The sequence below is a fragment of the Hyaena hyaena genome, unplaced genomic scaffold, assembly GCF_003009895.1.
Source record: "Hyaena hyaena isolate Hyena2069 unplaced genomic scaffold, ASM300989v1 scaffold_107, whole genome shotgun sequence".
In the NCBI taxonomy this organism is placed as follows: domain Eukaryota; kingdom Metazoa; phylum Chordata; class Mammalia; order Carnivora; family Hyaenidae; genus Hyaena; species Hyaena hyaena.
This window is the reverse complement of record NW_024080739.1, coordinates 222798-238363: the sequence shown is the minus strand read 5'-3', so window position 1 is coordinate 238363 and position 15566 is coordinate 222798. Positions and strand designations below refer to the sequence as shown.

Genomic DNA, 15566 nt, shown 5'->3' with positions numbered 1-15566 from the left:
TTTAAGTCAAAGGGAACATATTACTTCACGGAAACGCGAGGCTTTCCCCCCAAACTTCTCTGGTCTGTGTTTGTGTAGTGCGGAAGGAGCGGAGTTAGGTCACCGACAGCAGGCAGCTTTTCCACTTTGGTGAACAGCGACGCTCAGAGTCCTAACTAGTTACTACACCAATTCTGTTTTTATTTCATAAATGTTTAATTGTATTTTCTAATAATTTTGCTGTACTCTTAACCTATTACCAAGTGACATTGCTCATATTTAAGATTTAATTCTGATATAGCAAAAGACTTCCACAAACCTTGAGATCAATATAATTATATTTTTATTTCTTTAGAAAAGTTTTATTTAATATGCCATTGAGCCTATGTCCTTTATTTACCTCTTACCTATACTGAGTCCATTAAATTAGGACATTAGAATTAATTTTGTAGGCTTTAAAATTTCGTCTTTTTATTAGGATATATTAATGAAAACATACCCACTGTGCATAAGAATGTCCAGAAAACAAATCTAGCTCTCATCACACCATTGCATAAAGGCCTACTGATTCAACCCAATTGTATTAGCTGTTGAAAACAGAAAAAATAAAGGGGCCATTTTGTTACTTGTGAGGTCTCTGAGAAAGTTCCCAAACATTCACATTAAGAATCTGGCAGCTCCACTATATCACACTAAGAATCTGAGTTGAGTTAACTATGCATTATTTAAATTTACCTATTATCATGTCTAAATTGGAGGTAAGGCATTTTACAGTGACAGACTCTTGGGGAAGTCAGTGTAGTAACTGAAGGAAAGGGCTTTAGTTCACTACCTATGCAGAAAAACATGTCTAGATCCTGAGTGAGCAGGCAGTGAATGCCCTTTCTATGTTGAGACATATTTAATGCTAACGCCCTTACATGGTATCAGGAAAAAAAGTCTCACGATTGAAAAAAGGGACATTTCAGAGAGTCCATTAAGTAAGAAAAGCAATTTTTACCTAATGACACCTTCATAGGAAAAGAAAAAATATGAAAACATTTTATATCTATAATTAGAAACTTCAAAAAAGAAAATTTTAGGTAAACAACGTGAATATAATTCGGGATTTTTTTCTTAATGTACAATTTTTCACAAAAGCAATTTGTTACTATGCATGAGAGAGAAAGATTTCTCCCATTTATTACATACATTCTTTTTTAAAGGTTATATTTATTTATTTATGAGAGAGGGAAAGCATGAGCAGGAAGAGGCAGAGAGAGAGAAAGAATCCCAAGCAAGCACCACACTGATAGGGGTCAATCTCATGAATCATGAGATCATGACCTGAGCCAAAATCAAGAGTCAGACACTTAACTGACAGAGCTACCCAGGCACCCCCAAAAACACACTCTTAATAACAGACACTGCAGACCTCAAATGCTGCTTATTTTTAAAAACAGATCTGAGATTTCAAGACATTAAGCTTGAAAAGACACTTAGAAGGGTGGCCTACAATTCAGTCCCACCCATGCCCTGCTGTTGACAAACCATGACACTGGGTAAATGTTTTTCTTTTTTTGGTTCCCAGTTTTCCCAAACTAGCAGCATGGACGCTCTCTTTACTCTGAAATGCTATAATTCTAAGAGGAAGTAAAACTAAAATCTGAGTAATAAAGATCCGGAGGGTAAAAGGAATACCTTAAGATCCCAATAGTAATGAATTTCAGAGAAAGGAATATAAAGATGAAGCAGAAACTATTTCATGTAGTAAAGGCTTGTAATTATGGACAAATAAATCTCACACATCAGAGAGAAAATCTATGTCAAAAATTTGTTTAGATAAGATAATTAAGGCAGAAAACTGACTAAATTGAACCCACAAGACAAAATATGAAATAGTTACTTTTACCCCAGTTAGGTGACTTGTTAACAACCACTGAAACTCAAAGTGAAAACAAGTGAAGTAAATTAAAGCTCACCTTTAAAATAGTATGTGATGTAAATGGGACCCCGACGCCTTCATGATTTGTATTTGGTACCCAAGAAGAATCTTCACAAAGGAGATCCTGAGAGGGAGTCACTTCCGAGGCGACGTTAAGAAAATTAAACTCTGTCTTAGCTGATTGTGAGGCAACGCACAGGTTGTAGGAATAAGGCAAAGTCCCTTCACTGTAATTCGGGAGAACCCCAGGTCCAGATTTGGAACCGAGACCTGACTGAAAGCAGCCCCAGGCTGCGGGGCTGGAGGAGCGGCGCAGGCGCAGGGCAATCGCCAGAATCACCGCGAGGAGGAAGAGCACGGAGATCAAGGCCAAGGCCACCACCAGGTAAAACTGCAGCTCGGCCTGGGGGTCAGAGGCCTCCGGACGGTCGCCGATATCGGGCAGTACTTCCTGTAGGCTGTCAGCGAACACCAGGTGCAGCGTGGCGGTGGCAGACAGGGGCGGCTGTCCCCCGTCCCGCACGGCGACCAGCAGGCGCTGGCGCGCCGCGTCCCGGTCGCCCAAAGCACGCGCAGTGCGCACCTCGCCCGTGCGCAGCCCCAGGCTGAAGAGTCCGGGCTCGCTGGCCTGCAGCACGTGGTACGACAGCCAGGCATTGTGTCCCGAGTCGGCGTCCACCGCCACCACCTTGGTGACCAGGTAGCCGGGCTGCGCGGCGCGCGGCACCGTGTCGAAGAGCGCCGAGCCGTCGGGCCCCAGCGCCGGGTACAGCACCCTGGGCGCGTTGTCGTTGCGGTCGCCCACCAACACGCGCAGGCTCACGTTGGCGCTGAGCGCTGGCGAGCCCTGGTCGCGCGCCTGCACCGTCAGCTCGAAGGCGCGCAGCTGCTCGTGATCGAAGGCGCGCTGCGCGAACACCACGCCGCTCTGCGTGTTCACGGACACGTGGGACGCCAGCGCCCGTGGCTCCAGGTCGCTGGCCACGATGGAGTAGGAGACGTGGCCGTTGGGCCCCAGGTCGGGGTCGGAGGCGCTGACTTGGGCGATGGACGCTCCAGGAGGGTTGTTCTCGGCCACGTGGACCAAATAGAAAGCCTGTTCAAACAGCGGCGCGTTGTCGTTGACATCTGCGATGTGCAGAGTGATGCTTATACTAGAGGAGAGGGGCGGCTTACCTCTGTCTGTGGCCATGACAGTGATGTTATATTCCGGATACTCCTCCCGGTCCAGGGGTCCATCTGTCACTAGCTTATAATAATTTTTCGAGTAAGATTTCAATATAAACCCGGTCTTTCCCAAAATGCGGCAGTAAACTTCTCCATTTTCTCCAGAATCTCTATCTCTTGTTTTTATCAAGGCGATCACAGTTCCTGGTGGTGAATCTTCTGGTAGGGGAGTAAATACCGAAGTCATAATCATTTCAGGTGCACAATCATTCTCATCGAGAATTTCAACTTGGATACTGCAATATGCTGCTAGATCTCCATGATCTTTTGCTTCTACACTGAGAGTGTAACTATTAGCAATTTCAAAATCAAAATTATCCTTTGTTGTGATTTCACCTGTTCTTTGATCTAAGTTAAAAAACTGTTCCACTGTTTCATCCACATGATGAAAAGAGTAGGTGATTTCTGCATTGATGCCCTCATCCTGGTCAGTGGCCGTTACTTGAAGCACGGAGAAGCCTGGAGGTACACCTTCCTGCAGGCTGACCTTGTACACGTCCTGGATGAAAACTGGGGGGTTATCGTTGGCATCGGTCACTTGGATTTGGATCTGAGTGGTGCCGCTTTGGGGTGGGTCTCCACCATCCACAGCTGTTAGAACCAATTGATGGAGATTCTGCTCTTCTCTGTCTAGAGAATGTTTCAGAACCAACTCAGGATATTTACGTCCATCTGGAGCCTGTTTCTCTACAAGATCAAAGTGTTCGTTGTCATTAAGATGGTATCTTTGCAGTGAATTAGGACCAGCATCTGAATCCAGGGCTGGGTCTAGCGGAAATGTTTTACCTGGCTTAGTGGATTCCCCGATTTTTAAATCAATTTTATTCTGTTTGAACAGCGGGGTATTGTCATTTATATCCTGTACAACTACTGCTACATGGAAAATATTTAGTGGGTTTTCAGCGACAGTATCGAAATCCAGAATACACAGAGGCTTCTTTCCGCATATCTGCTCTCGGTCTATTCTGTCAATCACAAGTAAGTCCCCACTCTCAGGGTTTACAGTGAAATACTCTTTCTCCGCGCTAACCCGCAGCTTCCGGGCTGGCAAATCCCGGACACTGAGCCCCAGGTCCTTGGCGAGGTTTCCTACCACCGAGTTTTTGGCCAGCTCTTCCGGAATTGAATAGCGGATTTGATCTGAGAGAGCCCCCCGGAACAAAGACAGCAGGAAGGGCAACAATACCTGCCGCCACCGCGCTAGACTGCTCCTTTCTGCGCTCAGCCTCATCCTGTCTCCCTTCACGGTGGCTCTTCTTTTTGGTTGGGAGGAGAAATAAGCCCTCTGTGGATGGCAAAATCCCGGGTAGAGCCTTTTTTCCTGCTTTTGTTTTTTGTATCCAAATCTGTACCGGTCTCCTCTATGTGGCTGGTTTGAGCCGGAAGTTACCCTCTAAGAGGTTCCCAGAGGCTTTTTCTCTCACTTTTTTGACCTACAGCGACACCCAGAGGTTTTCCCATGGAAATGTACCAATTGCTTGTAAACGCTTTGCGAAAGGTTTCTTTTTTGAATTTACAGTTATTTGTTTTCAAAAAGGTATATTTTCATGTAGTTCAAAATTGAAGAGGCACATAGCGCATATTCTCTCCGTCTCTGGTTTCAATAGCACATTTCTCCCAAAAGAAATAAGTATGACGTTTTTGTGTATATCATTCCAGACATGTTTTGTGTAGTGCAGCAAATTTTTATAAATGTTCTCCCTCCACGTTAACACATAAATGTAAGTATACAATATACCATGTTCTGCATCTTGCTTTTTTCGTTCAATGTATCTTGAAATCACTTCATCTAAGTACAAAGCTTTCCCATTTATTTCTTACAGTTATTTAGTTGTCCATCATATGGTTGTACAGTAATTTCCTTAACTAGAAATATTATTTTCTAAAAGAAACCCAGTGCCCAATCAAACAAAAGATTTTTTCTGTGTGATATTAGGGTATTAATTATCTACTGCTCTCCTAGGCATTTAAAGTATCACTCTGATTCTGGAATGTATTCCTAATGCCAGCCTCCAAAAATGCTTGACAGAGTTTCAGGCCAATTGGTATTTCCAAATTTTCCTTTAAAGCTTCAGTATTTTAAATAATCTTAGATAAATAAATCTCTCCTCAGATAAGTTTCAGTATTTTAAGTAATCTCTCCTCAGAATCCTTCTCAATATTATTTCCTCTCTCCTTTCCCCATGCCAGATAATTGTATCACATGACATTCTGTTATTCTATGTATTGCAACACAGTTTCCCACAAAGACAAAAAAGCATTTAGAAACTAAAGTGCAGGGTGCTTCTATGGCTCAGTCCCAAAAGTATGTGACTCTTGATCTTAGAGTGAGGAGTTTGAGCCCCATGTTGGGCGCAGAGATTTCTTAAACCAAAAAAAATTTTGTAAATAGTTTTTTAAAAAACTAAAATGCTCCTTCTTAATTTCAATTGGGGCATAGTTCACAGTTCACTGCTACAATTCCCAGCCATGAAAGAGCATTAATTTGTGTAGCCCTAGACATTTATGAATTCTTAATTATCTCACAGAACTAAATGAAGGCACATTTAACGAAAGTACTGCATATCCCTTCCACACAAAATATTTCCCCCATATCAGATCATCCCAGAGCCACCTGAGGGCTACCTGAGAGCAATTTTCAGGAAAGGGGATGAGGCCTACTAAGTAGCATAAATCATATCAGTTCAGAATTCAAGTTACCCAGTCTCTACAAGTGACTCTCATGATGAAAAATGAAAGATTATGAAAGGTATGTTTTCCTTAGAAATTGAGAAGGGTCTCAAAGTGATGCCATAGTAGGAATTTAGAAATTATTAAAATTATTCCTTCAACCTACTTAAAGATGAGTGAAATAAACTGGGCAATATTTTTGGTAATCACAGAAGTGAGCCAAAGGAACCACACATAGTGACTGCTGGTGTATCTCACAAACTACAAAATATTTGAAATATACCAATCCAATTGAGAAGCTATCCCTGTTAAAATTAGATCTAAAAGTTAATATTTTCACGAAGGGCAAAAATAATTACAAACAGAGAGGGAGGGAGACAAACCATGAGATTCTTAAATACAGAGAACAAACTGAGGGTTGAGGGAGACATGGGTGATGGCCATTGAGGAAGGCACTTGTTGGGATGAGCACTGGGTGCTGTACATAAGCGATGAATCTGGGAATCTACCCCCCAAAACAAGAGCACGCTGTACACACTGTATGTTAGCTAATTTGACAGTAAATTATATTAATATAAATTAATATTTTCTCCAGTATTTATAAATTGCCACTGTTTAATTACAATGGGAAATTTTCAAGGATAAAAAATTCAAGAAAAGTGTAAAAAAGAGGACATTTAAAAATACTCAGTCTAGAATCAATAACAGCTTCATAAGAGAGAATGCTTTAATTTGATTTTACCCAACTGCCTTTCACTTCAGTTCTTTTTTAAAAAATAATCTCTACACCCAACATGGGGCTCAAATTCATGACCCCAAAGTCAAGAGTCGCATACTCCACCACATCTCACAGTACTAATTTAACCTTTCAGTAATACCTAAAGGAAAATGGCACTTAAAGAAGAGAGGTTAGAGATATATAATTAAGAAATTGTTGTTGAATGTGTAACTACATGAAGACTACAAATGATAAGTTATAAACAGATTTTAGGAGTGGTAACTACTATTGATTATTTTTAAGGAATCATTTGCCTCTCCGCTTTGAAGTAATAGAACACTAAAAAAGTGCCTTCATCAATTACCTATCTTATACAATTGGACCTTATGTAGCTCTCTGCCTATGTTTTGGTGTGGCAAGATCGACTCACCTGATGAGGGCCAGGGTCTCCTTTTATTTCAAGTAAATCCTGAGTTATCACCAGAGGCTCGCTTTTCCCACAGCTCTCCTGGCTGATGAGCTTGTCCGCATAGTTAGGCTGAGGGAAGATCACGTGACTCTCCCGGGAGTCCGCCCTGAGGGAGACCTCCTGGGAATACGTCTGCAGGAAAGCCCGAACCCCGTCCACGCCCACAAAGTGCGTGGCCGGCACGCCAGCGAATCCGACCCCCGCCGCCTGGAGGAGACGCGAAGTGTGCCAGCGCCTCAGCCTGAGCGCTAGCAGCACAATGACAAAGGCAAGGAAGACACAGGAAACTGTGGCTACTGCCACCACCAGGTAAAGCGTGAGGCTAGAGTCGTCAACATAGGCTGAGGGCTTGAGGCTGCCCAGTTCAGCCAGGACGTCTGGGATGCTGTTGGCCACAGCCACAGTGAGTGTGACGGTGGCCGAGAGAGGGGGTTGGCCGTGGTCCTGCACCACCACCACCAGACTCTGCTTCAGCGCATCTCTGTCCAGCAGCACCCGTGCAGTGCGCACTTCGCCCGTGTGCAGCCCCACCGCAAAGAGCCCTGGCTCGCTGGCCTTGAGCAGGCGGTAAGACAGCCAGGCATTCTGGCCAGAGTCTTTGTCCACCGCCACCACCTTGGTCACCAGGTAGCCAGGCTCTGCTGATCGGGGTGCCAGCTCCACACCTGTGGAACCATCAGTGGGGAGAGCAGGGTACAGGATTTCAGGGGCATTGTCGTTCTGGTCCAGAACAAAAATACTCAAGGAAACATTGCTGCTGAGTGGAGGGTCCCCACTGTCGCTGGCTGTCACTAGTAGTTGCAGGTCTCTAACCTTCTCATAGTCGAAGGAGCACAGTGCATACAGGACACCAGTATCAGAGTTGATGGAAACAGAGGAGGAGAGAGACATCCCATGGAGTGTGTCCTCAGCCAAGGAGTAAGTTACTCTGGCATTCTCAATGCTGTCAGGGTCCTGAGCAGACAAGGATAAAATGGAAGCTCCTCTAGGGTTGTTTTCAGGAATGTAGGCAGAGTAAGAAGCATGAGGAAAAGCAGGTGGGTTGTCATTGATGTCTGCCACTTGCAGTGAGATGTGAGTTTCTGTAGACAGTGGTGGAGTTCCATGATCAATGGCAGTTACTGTGATGTTATATTCTGAGACTTCTTCCCTATCCAGTGTTCTGTGTGTCAACAGACGATAATAATTTCCATAGGTCTTTTCAAGAATGAATGGCAAATCACCCAGAATAGAACATGTGATAAGGCCATTCTCTCCTGAATCACTGTCATGCACATTGAAAAGTGCAATTACTGTACCTGGGGAAGAAGTTTCTTGAATAGAGCTGGTGAGAGATGTAACTGTGACTTCTGGAGCATTGTCATTTACATCCAGAACTGTCACCAGTACCTTACTTCTGGCTCGGAGTCCAGGTCCATCGTGGGCTTCTACATCTATGTCATAGAATCCAGAGTCTTCATAATCTAGATTCCCCACTACTGTTATGTCCCCAGTCAAAGAATTCAACTGGAATAGTTGGGACATTTTATCTCTCACTTTTCGGAAAGAATATGTTACTTCTCCATTGGCTCCTTCATCTGGATCAGTGGCCTTTACAGTGAGTAGCCGGTGGCCCACTGGCACATTCTCTGGAACATTCACATGGTACTGTGGCTGAGTAAATATAGGAGCATTGTCGTTGGTATCCACAAGCCTTACATGAATCTTGACAGTGCTAGAGTGAACCAGGTCACCTCCGTCAAAGGCGATGAGAAGGAGGTGGTGAACCGCCTCTTCTTCTCTATCTAGGGCAAGCTCCAGCACCAGCTCAGGGTACTTAATGCCATCCACTCCACTTTGCACATCTAGGGAGAAGTGAACATTCGAACTGAGGTGGTAACCCTGCAGGGAGTTGACCCCTACATCTGGATCAAAAGCTTCAGGAAGAGGAAATCTTGTCCCAGGACTTTCATTTTCAGCGACTTTAATTTCCCTTTGCTCTGTCCCAAAGTTGGGCGCGTTATCATTAACATCGATTATTTCCACTTCTACTCCAAAAATCTTCACCTCGTCCTCCAGAAGAATCTCCAGGCTTACTACACACTTTGGAGATCTCTCACAGAGCTCTTCCCGGTCTATCTTACCTGCGGTGACCAAGCTGCCACTTCGCGGGTTGAGAGCAAAGAGCTGCGTCCTACCTCTGGAGATGATGCGGACTCCCCGCTCTGACAGTTCCCGGGGCTCCAGTCCCAGGTCCTTGGCGATGTTGCCCACATAAGAGCCTTTCTCCAGCTCCTCAGGCACCGAGTAGTGGATCAGTTCTGCCTGGATTTCCCATAGGGTCCCTAGGAGAACGCAGATCCTGACCAGCCAGATGCAGTCTGGCTGATAATGAGGAGCCGCCATTGCAGCCCCGCTGCGGAATAGCTTGCGCTTGGGTGTTCCCTCAGTGGAGGTCGGAAGAGCCCCAGAATCTTCAGTGTCCAAGATTATGTGCTTTCACCGTTGGATTTTGGAGTTCTGGGGTGCAGTCTGAAGCTTCCGAAAACTACAGGGCTAGGGCTTTGTGATGCAGGAATCTTGTGGTTTGAATTAAATTCCTGGTTGTCTTTTTCCCTTGACTGGTGAACAGCGACACTCAGAGTCCTAACCTCTTACTGCGATCTATTCTTGGTAAAGAAAAACTGTTTATACTATTTCTTTTCCATAATCTATTTCTCCCCAAAAGAATAAAATTCAAGCTCCTGTTATTTTATTTATAATAAAAATCTATGCATGACCCAAATGTTACTGTACAATAAGCCCTCTAAAGTAATATATTTATTTTTAAAGAATATATGGTGATTTTTTTCTTTTAAGTTTTTCCATTATTTATTTTCATAGTCCACTTTCAGTACTATGCATTGTGTGGGTGACCCATTTATCGTTCCCAGGAAAAAGGATGAACTTGATGAAAAAAAACAGTGTCAGGCTCAGGGAAGTTGGAGATCTGAGCTCTAGTCCCTACCTATGCAGAAACAAGTTCCCTTACATGAGTTGACCCTTTAGAATATGGGCAACTTTTCAAATCTCTTGTAAGAAAACATCTACTGTTCAAGAGCTAGTCTTACCCTGAGCAAATGTGCTTGCAAATATGATAGAGGTTTGGGAAGGTAATTTGTTTATTAATTTTGTATGAAGAAGATTTTAGACCACAGGCTATGTTTGTGACTATCATGTTCACAGTGTGTCCTCAAAGTTTAGAACAGCACCTTTCATAGAGTAGACAGCAGTTTTTCAATGTTTAATGAGTGTATCACTAATATAAGTGCAAAGCCCTAAAACAATGGGTAACTCTGATATTAAAAATAAATAATAAATATAAAAAAGACAGAAAAGTTAAACTGAAGCTTTGTATGTAAACAGCAGACAATATTCAGTACCACATACGGACACATCCAGAAGGTATTATTTTACTATTATATATAAGTTTACTTTAGGTTTGATTTTAGAAATAACCACTAAAAGGAAAATTTTCAGTAGGTGTATATATATGTTATCATTGTATGTTTCATAGTGTTTTTATACATGAATACTTTGAGTAATTTGCTAATTTCTGAAAATTTAATATAAAGCAGAAAGTAGCCAGTTGTTTAGATTAATCCTCATATAATAATTAGCTCCTAGAAGTTACTTATAAATATTAATCAGACAAGAAGTCCATTATTTATTCAGAGTATTAAAATCATCAAACTTTGGAGAGCAGATTAAAGGTAATTTTCACAATCTTCAAAGAACTCACAAATTGCTGGGGATTAAGAGGTAAAATGAGATGTTTCAAAAAACTTTGACTCACTTCTCAGAAACCTATACTAAAAAAAAGAATTATGAAAGAGGCTTTATACACAAAAAGGCTCATTGTGTTCTTAATCACAACAGTGACAAAGTAGAAAGAGTATAGAAATAAATTATTACATAATGGTTAAGAAGGTTATTTTGTAAAGTTTATTTTTGAGAGAGACATAGAGAGCAAGCAAAGGAAGGGCAGAGAGAGGGAGCAAGAATCCTAAGCATGCTCTGCACTGTCAGTACACAGTGCAACACAGGGCTCAAACTTACGAACTGTGAGATCATGACCTGAGTCGGAATCAAGAGTTGGACACTTAACTGACTGACCCACCCAGGCTCCCCAAGACAGTTATTTTTTAAAGATTTTATTTTTAAGTAATCTCTACACCCAGCTAGGGCCTGAACCCACAACCCCTAGATGGATAGTCACATGTTTTACTAACTGAGCCAGTCAGGCTCCCCAGAAAATTATTTTTGAGTGAGATTATGGAGTGGAAATAAAATTGACTGAAATTAGTAATCCAAGTCAGTCTTTTCTACATGTCTACAGGCAAATAAGTGCTAAGAAATTTAACTATTGGAAGGCTCTATTAAAAATACACATTGCAACAAAGATATGAAAAAACTATAATAGATTTGATGAACTTTAAGCAGTAAGGACTGTCAGTACATTTATGAAGAAAAAAGCCTGAAAAAAATAGTATCACACACCAACTAAGAAAGGGCAATACTCTTACTAGAGGTGGTGACATCCAAGAATGAGCTCTCCTTACCAGTATTTTCTGATCATACAAAATTGCCAACAGTACAGATTGAGAAATACTGTGTAACTGCCAAGACTACTAAGCAATTAAGGAATCAATCTCTGCCCATCCAAGACACCTCTTCTATCACTACCATCACTGGGAAAATGAAAAACAATAAAAAATAATTATGCACAATTGAGAATAAAAGCACGTTTGCAGAACTCACGTGAGAGGCAAATTGGAGGTCTTCACTGAGGGCACCTACATCCATACAAGGATCTTCATAAAGAAGATCTCGAGGTGGAGTCATTTCTGGTTTCAGGTTGGAAAAATTAAACTCTGTCTTAGCTGATTGTGAGGCAACGCACAGGTTGTAGGAATAAGGCAAAGTCCCTTCACTGTAATTCGGGAGAACCCCAGGTCCAGATTTGGAACCGAGACCTGACTGAAAGCAGCCCCAGGCTGCGGGGCTGGAGGAGCGGCGCAGGCGCAGGGCAACCGCCAGAATCACCGCGAGGAGGAAGAGCACGGAGATCAAAGCCAAGGCCACCACCAGGTAAAACTGCAGCTCGGCCTGGGGGTCAGAGGCCTCCGGACGGTCGCCGATATCGGGCAGTACTTCCTGTAGGCTGTCAGCGAACACCAGGTGCAGCGTGGCGGTGGCAGACAGGGGCGGCTGTCCCCCGTCCCGCACGGCGACCAGCAGGCGCTGGCGCGCCGCGTCCCGGTCGCCCAAAGCACGCGCAGTGCGCACCTCGCCCGTGCGCAGCCCCAGGCTGAAGAGTCCGGGCTCGCTGGCCTGCAGCACGTGGTACGACAGCCAGGCATTGTGTCCCGAGTCGGCGTCCACCGCCACCACCTTGGTGACCAGGTAGCCGGGCTGCGCGGCGCGCGGCACCGTGTCGAAGAGCGCCGAGCCGTCGGGCCCCAGCGCCGGGTACAGCACCCTGGGCGCGTTGTCGTTGCGGTCGCCCACCAACACGCGCAGGCTCACGTTGGCGCTGAGCGCTGGCGAGCCCTGGTCGCGCGCCTGCACCGTCAGCTCGAAGGCGCGCAGCTGCTCGTGATCGAAGGCGCGCTGCGCGAACACCACGCCGCTCTGCGTGTTCACGGACACGTGGGACGCCAGCGCCCGTGGCTCCAGGTCGCTGGCCACGATGGAGTAGGAGACGTGGCCGTTGGGCCCCAGGTCGGGGTCGGAGGCGCTGACTTGGGCGATGGACGTTCCAGGAGGGTTGTTCTCCATCACGCGGACCAGGTAGGAGGCCTGGTGGAAAACCGGCGCATTGTCGTTGACATCGCTGATGCGCAGGTTGACGCCTGTACTGGAGGATAGGGACGGCTTGCCTTCGTCAGTGGCTGTGATGATGATATTGTACTCTGCCATCTGTTCTCTATCTAGGGCATTGTCAATCACCAGCTTGTAATAATTCTTGGACGTAGGTTCTAATTTGAAGGGAACTTCTTCCTGAATATAGCACTTCACCAGTCCATTTTGCCCAGAATCTCGGTCTCTCACTTTAAAGAGGGCTATTATGGTTCCAATGTCTGAGTCCTCAGGGATCTGGTTAGAAAAGGACATCAATGTGACCTCTGGGGCATTGTCATTCTCATCAACAATTTCAATCTGAACATTACAGTGAGCCGTGTGTACTCCTCCATCCTTGGCTTCTACACTCAACATATATCTACTTGCCTTTTCAAAGTCCAATGTACCATTAGTTGTAATGTCACCAGTATTTGGATTGAGATTGAAGAGAAGGCTGGTACTTGTTGGGGCATTGAGGAAGGCATAGGTGATCTCTGCATTAACTCCCTGGTCCTGGTCTGTGGCCATCACTTGCAACACAGAGGTCCCCCAGGGCACGTTTTCTTGGATGCTAACTCTGTATGTGTCCTGGCTGAACAATGGGGCATTATCATTGGCATCGGTGACCCGAATCTGGATCTGGGTGGTTCCACTTAATGGAGGGTCTCCACCATCTACGGCAGTCAGGATTAACTGGTAGGAGCTCTGCTGTTCTCTGTCCAGAGGTTTTTCCAGCAGTAATTCTGGGTATTTACTTCCATCGGGACTTCCCTTTGTTGTCACAGAGAAATGTTCATTGGGGTTGATAGTGTATATCTTCAGGGAGTTACTTTCTACATCTGCATCTTGTGCAGAATCCAGAGGGAATTTTACACCTGGTAAGGCTGACTCGCAGATCTCCAAGTCAAAGCCTTTTGCAGTGAAATGTGGTGCATTGTCGTTAATATCTTGGATTGTAACAATCACGTGGAAAACATTGATTGGATTTTCAGCGACCATTTCAAATTCTAGTGCACACTCCGATTTCCTCCCACAAATTTCTTCTCGATCTATCCTACCATTGACTAACAAATCCCCACTCTCTGCAATCACAGTGAAGAAATTCTCTGCACTAACCCGCAGTTTTCGAGCTGACAACTCCTGGACACTGAGCTTCAGGTCCTTGGCGAGGTTCCCCACCCTCAAGCCTTTGGCCAGCTCTTCCGGAATCGTATACTGGATGTGCTGGGAGGCAGTCCCCCACAACAAAGACAGCAGTAAGAGAAACAGTACCTGAATTTTCATCAGTTCGGTTTTTCTGGAGCTTCTTTGCATTTTTTGAACTCTCTGGGAAGCTTCTTTTCAGGGATGTCTCTGGGATGTTTAAAAAAAATCAGTGACAGTACCTAGACTTGCGTGATTTGAGGGTAGGGCTTCCTTGTCAGGAACTAGTGGGTTCACTGGCGCTGCCTCTGCGTTCTGATGTAGGCAAGACAAAGCAGGAAAGCACTGTCCAGCTCTCACGCAGAACGGGAGAACTCCTTTCTTCCCTTTGGTCAACAGCGGCACTCGGAGGTTGTCTGAGAGAACTGCATGTTGCCAAGCCATTTACTCTCAAAGAAAGGGTAAGCTCTTGAATCTATGGAGGTTGTCTTTTTATTTGGTGTAAAAACACAAATGCTTATTTTTCTTTTTAAAAAATTTTTAATGTTAAATTTATTTTTGAGAGAAAGAGAGACAGCGTGAGCAGGGGAGGCTCAGAGAGAGAGGGAGACACAGAATCCGAAGACAGGCTCCAGGCTCTGAGGTAGCTGTCAGCACAGAGCCCGACGCGGGGCTTGAACCTACGAACCGTCAGATCATGACCTGAGCCGAAGCCGGATGCTCAACCGACTGTGCCACCCAGGCGCCCCTTATTTTTCTCCTCTAAACTGGATATTTTCTATTCTTATCACTTTTATCATTAAGTGTTGCCATCACTTTACATTATTTTTATATTAAAGAATTTCACATGGCATGCAACCATTTTTTTTCAGTTTTGGGGGCAAAAATATCTTTAATGATTCGACTGTATTTATAAACACTGCAATGACTAGTATGGATGTAACCAAATAAATTACTGGCTTTTTATCCACATTTTAGTGAACTATAATCCTTACATTTTTGTAAAATCCATAACCTTACTTATTTTGACTCTCTCCATTAATACTTTATCAATTCAGTAATACTTTTCAAAGATAGTCTTTGCAAAAAGAGAAAGTCAAGACCCCAGACTTATTTTAATATATTGTTCACTTTTTTAAACATAGGTAATCTTCCCAATAAGTATAGCACAGCCTGACATTTTGTTGAAGTGATCAATTTAGAACAAATGCTTTTAAAAACCTGAATCTTGAGAAAGCCTTATTTATTTTGATGCAATCAGTACTTTTCTTTTTTAATTTTCTTTAATGTTTTATTTATTTTTGAGAGAGAGATAGAGACAGCATGAGCAGGGGAGGGTCAGAGAGAGAGGGAGACACAGAATTCGAAACAGGCTCCAGGCTCTGAGCTGGAGGCACAGACCCCGACGCAGGGCCTGAACCCACTAACCGCGAGATCATGATCTGAGCCAAAGTCAGACGCCCAACGGAATGAGCCACTCAGGTGCCCCAACCAGTGCTTTTTTATAAATATATATGCAATACTCCATAATGCGAATACTCAGCTCCAGCTGTTTTATACCATTAATAAGTATA

At 44.1% G+C, this 15566-nt stretch overlaps 3 protein-coding genes across 6 annotated transcripts in view; all 3 read right to left on the bottom strand.

Annotated features, from left to right (window-relative positions):
* Positions 1-15566, bottom strand: part of LOC120234347 (protocadherin gamma-C4) — a 179925-nt gene that overhangs the window by 136273 nt on the left and 28086 nt on the right. For 2 of the 4 annotated variants that reach the window (XM_039236158.1, XM_039236165.1), the window contains exon 1: positions 1941-4595. The exons of the other annotated variants lie outside the window; for them this stretch is intronic. In XM_039236158.1, the coding sequence (XP_039092089.1) occupies positions 1941-4361 (2421 nt within the window). In that variant the 5' untranslated portion in view covers positions 4362-4595. Of the gene's footprint in view, positions 1-1940; positions 4596-15566 lie in introns of those variants that run through there. 4 annotated transcript variants of the gene reach the window in all.
* Positions 6919-9387, bottom strand: LOC120234358 (protocadherin gamma-A4-like). Its single transcript, XM_039236186.1, has one exon. The coding sequence runs from the start codon at positions 9370-9372 to the stop codon at positions 6919-6921; it is 2454 nt and encodes an 817-aa protein (XP_039092117.1). The 5' UTR covers positions 9373-9387.
* On the bottom strand, positions 10694-14163 carry LOC120234345 (protocadherin gamma-B1-like). Its single transcript, XM_039236151.1, has 2 exons — positions 11767-14163; positions 10694-10753 (listed from the first exon to the last, which is right to left on the bottom strand). Exons 1-2 carry the CDS (start codon positions 14161-14163, stop codon positions 10694-10696), a joined length of 2457 nt encoding a protein of 818 aa, XP_039092082.1.